The sequence below is a fragment of the Salvia miltiorrhiza genome, chromosome 3, assembly GCF_028751815.1.
Source record: "Salvia miltiorrhiza cultivar Shanhuang (shh) chromosome 3, IMPLAD_Smil_shh, whole genome shotgun sequence".
Taxonomy (NCBI): Eukaryota; Viridiplantae; Streptophyta; class Magnoliopsida; order Lamiales; family Lamiaceae; genus Salvia; species Salvia miltiorrhiza.
Window position 1 is genome coordinate 44,956,002 of NC_080389.1, and position 9,893 is coordinate 44,965,894.

At 36.1% G+C, this 9,893-nt stretch overlaps 1 protein-coding gene across 1 annotated transcript; it reads right to left on the reverse strand.

Annotated features, from left to right (window-relative positions):
* Positions 1-7,778: 7,778 nt before the first annotated feature.
* Positions 7,779-9,659, reverse strand: LOC131016013 (uncharacterized). Its single transcript, XM_057944566.1, has 3 exons — positions 9,504-9,659; positions 9,257-9,415; positions 7,779-8,222 (listed from the first exon to the last, which is right to left on the reverse strand). Exons 1-3 carry the CDS (start codon positions 9,504-9,506, stop codon positions 7,791-7,793), a joined length of 594 nt encoding a protein of 197 aa, XP_057800549.1. The 5' UTR covers positions 9,507-9,659; the 3' UTR covers positions 7,779-7,790.
* Positions 9,660-9,893: the final 234 nt, after the last annotated feature.

Sequence of the window (9,893 nt, forward strand, 5' to 3'; positions counted from 1 at the left end):
AATAATAATAATAATAATAATAATAATAATACGATTAGGCCTTAGCCTACGTGGCATGCTTCAAATCCCAGCTTTTCAATCCCTTAGCCTACGTGGATCTAACACAAAATTCGGCTCTCTCAATCACTCCCAATTCACCCAGCCGCATTTTCTGCCCTCAGTCACGGTAATACTTCCCGCTCCTGTATTCCTAATCCCGCTCCGTGATTTTTGTTTCGGATGGTAGAGATTTAGACTGTGCAGATAAGTTAATTGAGAGAGATTCAGTGTTTCTGTTTCATCCTTACCAATCTATTCCCCTAAAAATTCTCTCAATCTCACAGACGTTTCACTACAATCAAGTCAGGAAACCACTCTAAAACATGGTTTGAAAGGTTTATTTTTTACTACAATCAAGTCAGATACAAGCTTAATTTGAGAGAAATTTTCGTCGTCGTCGTCGTTGCCGTATCAAAGCTATCCATCAAATTAAAGTAACTGTTCTTCTCTCTATTGTGTTTTTATTTTCCTTTTATTTAAAGATCTATGATATGGTATTGCTCACCAATTGTTTGATAAATGCCTAAGAATATAAGTATGATTTTATATTGAATTCTCAGTCACACACAAGGAGCTTGACTTCTCTCATTTGCCGGTACTAATTTCTCACTAATGGTATTTTGTTTGAAGAATGTTGGCATCTGCTATCAAGCGTGTTGTGATTGTTACATGGAAGCAATATGATTTATCAACTCTGATGAGGGGTGAAATATGCAAGGTCCTAAGATCAGGACACGTGGCTTTGCTTGGAATACCAAAGATGAGCAGCAGGGAGCAAAGAATCTGTGAGAAATAGGCAGAGCTAACCAGAGCAAAGTTGTCAGAGCAGAGCTTCCAGAGCATAGCTGCCAGAGCTACAGCTAACCAGAGTAAAGGGCCAGAGCCAAGTTGCCAGAGCAGAGATGCCAGAGCAGAGTTGCCAGAGCAGAGCTGCCAGAGCCAAAGCTAACTAGAGCAGAGCTTTCAGAGCAGAGGGCCAGAGCAAAGCTACCTGAGCTAAGTCATTAAAGTCAGAGCCAGAGCCAAGTCGCCAGATCCAGAGTCAGAGCTAAGTCATTAGAGTCAGAGCCAGAGCCAAATCGCCAGATCCAGAGTCAGAGCTAAGCTATTGGAGCCAGAGCGCGGAGCCACATGCCAGAGACAATTCGCCAGAAGGCGGAGCTACTTAGCAGAGCGGAGCCAAAGAGTAAAAGTCTGCCCCAAGGAAGGAAATCCAGAGCGGGATGATGGGGATAGAATCCAGCTCTGTAATTGGGGGACAATGACCTGACAAGTTATAATCTAATAATAGCCTTAATTAGTTTAATGGTGAGCATGCGGAATAGATGACCAGACGAATTTACTACTTTACCCCGACTGTAATGCCTATAAATACCTACGATGATGAATTAAAGCACACGCTCTCTCTTTTACTGCTTTAAGAACTCTTCTCTTTCCTTTCTCTCTAGAGTTTGAACTAATAAAATTACATATATAAATAAAATATCTAAATTGTTAGAGTTATGTTTGTTAGATAGTTGACAATTGGAGTCATGGTTGAATATAATTTCATATTTGATGATGCTCTCTCAAACTCTAGATGAGATGATGCTCAAAACTCCAGACGAGATGATGCTCTTTCAAGTTTTAGACGAGATGATTCTCTTTCAAGTTTCAGACAAGATGATGCTCAGAAGTTAGAGGTGATCTGTCAAGTTTGCGACGAGATGATGCCCACAACTTGGTTGGTCTTAAAACTCCAAATGATATGATGTTCGATAAATCAGTTATGGTCTTTTAAATATCAGACGAGATTATTTTCATAATTAGTTATGCTTTTAGAAGTTCGGAATTATATGATACTCACAATTCAATTATGATTTTTCAAATTCCATATAAAATTATGGTCAAAAGGCAAAATAAAAAAAAATTGAAAAAAATTAATAAATCTTGTAACAACAAATGCAACAAATCAATCCTCCATCATACCTATGTCAAATTTATATGTATTTCTACTCTTTTTTTTTTCTTACGCGTCAACTTTTTATATAATTTCATATGAAAACTAATGGGTATTTTTATGATCTCAACAAAATTAATAATTTAATTGCTAAAAGTTGTTGAGATTAATATAATTTAAAATGTATTACTAATTTAATTTAATTTAATTAATTATATAAATAATTTACATAAAAATTATTTTATATAATTATCATAAGAATAACATAAAATATATAAATTACAAGAAAATATGTACCCGTCGAATTTCGATGGGTAATACACTAGTAATAATAATAATAATTGAAACGTCGTCTATCAACTTTTAGAAAATTAAAGAGCATGATATTATTGTTAAAAATGTTAATATTGTGACAAAATATAATACTTTCCGTATTTATAACTCTCTATATAAAAGGATAATATTTTCGGAAAGAGTAAATTATGTTTTTTCGTTGAAATTATCTTATTATTTTTCAAAATTATTTTTCTTTTATAAATTACTCCCTCCGTCACACGAATCTTGATACGTTTTCCTTTTTGGACCGTCTCACGAATCTTGACACATTTCTATTTTGGGTAATAATTATTATCTCTCTTACTTTATCACATTTATTACATTCTCTCTCCTACTTTATTACTTTTATTATCTTCTCTCTCCTACTTTATCATTTTTATACTTTATTAATTACACACTTAAAACATTAATCTACAACTCCTTAATTCTCGTGCCGAAACCAAGTGTGTCAAGATTCGTGGGACGGAGGGAGTAATAATTAAGTAATAAATTTAAAGATCATACTACAATGGGCTCGAAACAATTTTTTTATTTATTCTTCATTTTGTCTACTTTAGATCATACGAATATTTTTTGTTATAATTTTTTATGTTGCTCCAATTAAAGTATTTCTTAATTTTTAAAACTCTTTAGGAGGCGTTTACATTAGAGGATTAGCATTAATAGATGAAAACATAGTAAGGTTAATTCTTTGTTCATTTTGATGGATTGAAACCTTTGGGATGTTCTAAGGCCCTTGAATATTTCTATAATTTGAACTACTTTTACTTGATTCATAATCCCTCTATCCCGCCTCACTTGACCTAATTCTTTTCGATATGGTTATTTAAGAGCGTAAGATTATAGTATAAAAGTGTGTAAATGTGTATAAGCCCATATTTGTTGTAGTGAAAATTGAGTAAACGCCCTCTTGAGATTGGAGAAATCCTACCTTTTGAGGATAAAAATACTCAATCATGCTAAGTAAACGTCATCTTAATATATATAGTGTTATACTGAGAATACTATCTTTCATGAGAATTGAGATGATTGCATAAGCCTGTATATAGTGTTACATAAGCTGCTGTATAACTGCATAAAATTTTATCTAATTGATTGAATTTTGTTATGCAGTCATTATTAGCAGCTTATGCAAATTACAAGCATTTTATGCAACATGTATACTGGCTTATGCAATCATTCTTCATTCTCATTTCATCAGTATATATGTCTTATTCATTACCAATTTTTTAAATTTTGTTTTTCATCAGTATATACATCTTGTTCGTTAGATATGTGTCTTGTTCATTAGTATTATATGTCTTATTCATTGTCCTCATGTTACACGAAAAATAGGGGGTCTCACTGGAGCGCGCCCAATTATATATATATATAAGGGTTAATTACGCTAAAAACCATGAACTTTGGTCGGATTTCCAAACTTCCCAAGTGAAGTTTTCCCACTGTTCCTCAGTCATTGTGCGTCTTACTGATTCCCACCAGAAGTCGGCTTCATCTACTAGTTGGTAGGTTGCACAAGTTATTTTGTCTTCGTCATCGCAACGGATGTAGTTAAAGATACGCTCTATAGCCCTAACCCATTTTTCGGCGTCTGTTGGATCGCCCAGCCCGTCAAACGTTGGAGGTTTTTCCTTACGAAACTTCTCTTCAGCAGTACAATTTGGTGCTACTTGTTGGATTGGCTCTTCAGGGATGAATCCCCCTGCCGTGTCCGCGACCACGACCACGTCCTTGTCCCCTACCGCGTCCTCTTGGTGCGTCTTCCATTCTGGTTCACGAAGGATATTAACACAACAGTGAGACTCATTCTACATATATACATACATACATAGATATATACAAGATATATCGCTTCTATGGTGTAACCATGTGAAATACTAGTTTTATGTAGGAACAAATCTTAACTTAAGTGGAATAACTTAAGTGAAACCTTAATCTCATGACATTTCTTCTACATTGTAACATATCTATGTTAAACGTTGCTATCTTATCATTCCTTACTCAAATCGATCAAGCGGAGCTATCACGACTAACATTCCCAAGGCATTCTTTGCTGGTACTCAAACAGTTTGTAAGAGGACCCATCATTCTGATCGTATAGGCATTGAACCTAAAACGATAATATCAAACTTTCCTCATTCATTCATTCATTTAATCATTTGTTTCTTTTGAAACCTTAAAACATTTGGACAGTAAGTGTCCCTTTCATGAAAACTCTTCTTAAGTCGGAAAGATTAAAGGAATTTAACTCGACCATAAATTCATTGATTCATTAAGGGCTCGGGTAGTCCCAAACACGACATACATATGTACATTGGTTATATGAGTCAAAGGCTCAAATAACAATATGAAAGCGATAAGCAATTCATATAACATCATTCAGTGAAAGCGCGCACTTCTTGAAAACTTGAAAGCATCTAAAATCATTGAAACTTTTAAATCGTACCTTTTTGTTGCGGTAGTGTGACGGCGAGCTGAGGGTCAACAAATTTTTCTTAGAAGTCTAGAGATATTAATCTAGACTCGATGTTAGAAGCTTATGATTATCAGGGACATGAAAAAAAATTTATGCTTTGATACCATTCTGTCACACCCCAATTCTTGAAACAATAACTATAACTGGGGTACGACTAATCATTAAAATGAACAAGGGAAAAACCTTGTGAAATCCGAATAGAAGGGATAACAATCGGGCATCGCCCCTTTAGATGAAGAAAGACATGTATCCAATTGATACAAATCAATCAACAAGCATGACAAACTTCAGGATCACAAGTTTAGTTTCATGCTTCAGATAACCAACATTCCTTAATCAAAATACTTGAGAGTCAAAAGTCTAGGCTCAACAAAAGATATTGTTTAGAGTCATAACATAAAGGTCTTAAGTCAAGAAAACGAAAGACAGATAAAGACTAGTACAACAGCGGAAGTCAAAACACGGAGTTGAACCCTAGCCTCAGCTCTCCCCGTCAACACCAGCCATCAACCTGAAAAACATTTGAAAATATTTAGGCTAAGTACTAATGTACTTAGTGGGCTGCAACTTTTAAAGCATTTCACGATTCGTAAGAGCAGTTTATCCAATCATTCATGACATAACTTAGAAGGTTTTAAAGTAAAGGAACTTCTAAGCATGTTAAAGTATTTCATTTTATTAGCGCGCTGTTGTCACACTCTGTTTAGTTACTCACTGTGATACCGGACCTTTTAGACACCGACGTATCGCTTTCTCCCATGACACTTGCCCTAAGGACGTAACTCAGACAAGTTGAATTGACATCGGGACGCTACCCAGGCAGGCCTTACATGATACATGCTCCGGAACACATCCAGCCAAGCACCCTTATAACTCCTCTTACATGAATTAGTGCCCGATGGAGATCAACCCACCGAAACAACTAACAAGTGTACACAATTCTCAGATAACGTGTTAGGCCATAAGAGAACCTCGATCGATCCATGAATTGCGAGCCTTAAATATAACAGAGCGCACAAAAATATTTATTGGATAAACAGTTTTCATTTCATGAAATATTTAGAGCCTTAAATATAACAGACCACCTGTATAGGCAATGCCTGTCGTTTAATCTTATCTCTGAATCGGAATAGCGGTGCTAGTCCTCACGATCCACGAAGCCTACAAGAAATCTATACTCTTAATAGGTCTCATGAATATAATCTTAAGTCAAGGTAAAGTGCTTAACATCCTATGATTCACTTAGCCGGGTTTTCAAAATTTAATGAATAAATAATTGAGAACTAAAATTCTTGAGTTAAGAACACCAACAATATTCTTACTCGTCTTTCTTTTGTAATTGGAATTATAATAACCAATTAAATCATAAATACTTTCATTGCAAAATATAAATGCAACATGCCTAGCATATAATAAGTAATTACTTAAAATATGCACATAATAATAATATAATATTATCATGCAAATTATCATTTAAAATAATTAATCAAACTATTTAATAGTCTAATTAAATAATTAAGTGCAGTCCCTTTTAATGAAACAAAGAAAAATCCGCACAACCCAATGAGTAAAGCCCAACTGTTTTAAAAGAAGAAGGCCCAACACGTAAGCCCAAAACCCATCCCCCTTCTCTGCTCTACTCTGTTCTGCTCTGCCACTTTCCTCTGCTCTGCCTACTCTCCTCTGCTCTACCTACTCTCCTCTGCTCTGCATACTCTCCTCTGCTCTGCATACTTTCCTCTGCTCTGCCTACCAGCTCTGCTCTGCCTACTCTCCTCTGCTCTGCCTACTAGCTCTGCTCTGCATACTCTCCTCTGCTCTGCATACTCTCCTCTCCTCTGCCTACCAGCTCTGCTCTACATACTCTCCTCTGCTCTGCCTACCAGATATGCTCTGCCTACTCTCCTCTGCTCTGCCTACCAGGTCTGCTCTACATACTCTCCTTTGCTCTTCCTACCAGCTCTGCTCTGCCTACTCTCCTCTTCTCTGCCTACTCTACTATGCTCTGCCTACCAGCTCTGCTCTGCATACTCTCCTCTGCTCTGCGCACGAACACAGCCCTTGCTGTGCCGCCGCTGCCTCTCCTTCACCGGTGGGCTCACGCCCAGGAACCGCCTTCGATCGCCGGCAGCCACTGCGGATCTCTGTCTCTCGCTTACTTGAACTGAGAGCGTAACCCAGACAAGTTTACTTTGACCTCGGGATGCTACCCAGACAGGCCCTTATATTTCACATGTACACATGTTCATATTTAAATTAATATGAAATGCACAAAAATTTAAATAACTTAAATATTTACAAAAGCTTTTGAAATTCATTTTTGTTGGAATTAAATAAATCATTTTTCTCTTATCTGGCGTGAATCATCTTAATCTAAGCTTGAATTAAATTCTAAACTTAATAGGAATGGGCGGGATATTACACCAAGGTTCTACTATGAAGTCCAAACATACATATTGAAATATAGTAGACATGAAATTAAACAGATGTACCCATATATGTACAACCTTGCATCACCAAAACAACTATGTCCCAGTTGTTGGCAGTGCAGCCATGAATGAGTTGTAAAAAAATAACATCTTCTCCATTCTTTAAATCTAAATGAAAAAATATTTCAAATAAGAGGAGAGACAAGCTCGACAAGGATGGGGACGGGCCGGACGGCGATTCACTGGAGTGAGTGACGGTAATGGCGGCCAAAGGGAGGAAAGAGAAGAAGGGAAAGAAGAAAGAAAGAAAATAAATTATATTGAAAAATTAATGATATGAGTAAATTTGATTTTTTTATATAAAAAGTGGCTAAATTTTTAAAATTTTTATGCATAGACAAATTTTAATTTTAATACTCCATAACAAATTGACCATTTTTATATATCGACTCTATTTTGTTTTTGTAATATTTTTACACACTTATAATATTTTTTAATAACTTGGTCAAGTTTGACATCATTTTTCAGTAGAACTCCAAAATACGATACTTCTTCCATATAGAGGACGTAGTCAAAATGTGGTGAAAGAGGCAAGGCATGCAATAAGAGACAATGATGTAAACACATAGTCACTATTCACGGTTATAGTACAAAAACTTGCAATATTAATCACAATCAAGCGACGAAATTCAACATTTAGCCCTAGCTTACTCCAACTTAATAAATGTCTACCAAATAGCATATGCCCGAATTCGCACAAAAAATTTCCCAAGTAATGCAGGAATAAGAAGTCTTCCATTCTTGTCTTGTGACGAAGAATCCACTGCTTCGAGCTCATAACATCAAGGAATGGGCACGGAGAGTTAGCCACCGCGTGCTTCTCTTCTGGTGGCATCATGCAGAAGCTCGACATCAACTCCCTCGGGTGGCAATTGCACATATCGGACCACAGATCCCCGGATAAAGCAGTTTCACACTGAAAGCTGCAAAAAGTAGAACAAAACTATGTTTCTTGAGCAGGAGGATAACACATTGAATTGCATGAATGGATAGCATAACTTTAGGGAATCAAATATGTCAGGGTTAAGAAAATAGCACGGCGCCTTATCAAGAGAGGTTTGTGAAATGAAAATATTCAACTAGCATCTCAAAAAAACAAAATTAACAAGGAGAAATCAATAGATTACAGATGCACAAATAGCCATTACATGCCCACAGATGTTAAATTCTGACACTTAACAATGTTACTGACGATGAATATTCAGAGATGGCATCGCAAGTTTACTGATTTCAGATGCAATGAAACATACACACCTAAGGTCTCCGTCATAGAAAATTTATACAAACACTAGCAAAGATGGGAATTTGACAATGCTTCTGGATCTGATATTTAAATTAGTTCAGTCATAAATTAAGAACGAATAATCTACAATTATAAACACATCAGATAGAGGTTTTTAATGAAATTTTCTGAAGCTAAATGCTTCGTATTAACCAAGGAACCAGCTTTACAGCTCGACAATTCAAAGAAAGTATGTACATACAAGAACTGGAATCCTCATTCTCCAACAAAACATGAAAGTTCCAGGACACAAGTAATTCACTACAAGCTCAAGACACAACAATGGAAACACAAGGCACCAACGTTCAGCTCATACCCCGAAGCGACTAGTCTAACTCAGATGATCCTGCTTGTAGAGAAAAAAGCTTCAGCCTTGCTTATTCAGTAACAGGTACCAAAGTGGGAGAATTCCAAATCTTGCAATTCCGACATAATGTGGCTTATGCATATATAGAACCATTAATTTAAACCCAAAGTGCGAGCTTCATATTTAAATAAAATAGATCGGAATTTTAGAAATAGAAAGTGACTCTAAAACCCTAATTAAACCCAACCACACACACCCAAGAAATTCCAGAAAGCATAGAACGAAAAACAAATATATAAAAAAAAAAAGAAAAATCATATCATTCACTTAACCCTAAATCCCAGAATACGAAGGGAATCATGAGAGAGAGAGAGAGAGAGAGTAATACCATATGGGGGTACTTGTCTTGATCAACAACCCTAGTATTCTCCAGCTTAATGTTGAGATATTGATCCACTGAATGTAGAGTCCCTCTAATCGCTAAATCGTTCTTCAATTCCACCGTTAGTTCTCTCCCCACCAAATCCTTGAAATACGAGAAGAACAACTGCAAATTGAAAGAGAAAACCAAATAATATAGGTTAAATCCGTAATTGAAAAATCAGAAAAGTGGAAGAAGCAGGAGAAGAATCTACCATATTTGGTGCGGGAAATTGGTTTTCAGTTTCACAGTTTCACTGCGTCTGTGCCTGCGCTGCGAGATTCAAAAGCTTCTAGATGAGTAGTAATTGGGCTCAATTCAAAGTGCGGGTTTTGCAAAATAAGGTTTCGTATGTTGCAGACAGGACTCTTATTTGTACTATCGCCCATTACTTTTAGGGAGCTTCGCAAAAGTACCCAACTCTCTTATCAATTTGTAAAATTATCTACAGGATATATCTATTTTTTCACGTATTTTTTTTATCATACAGTCCAACACCATTTCAATTATTTTTAATTGGGTTAATTGCCGCAAAAATCATACTCCCTCCGTCCCCAAAATAAGTTCCTCTTTGGGGACGGCACGGGTTTTAAGAAAAAATATT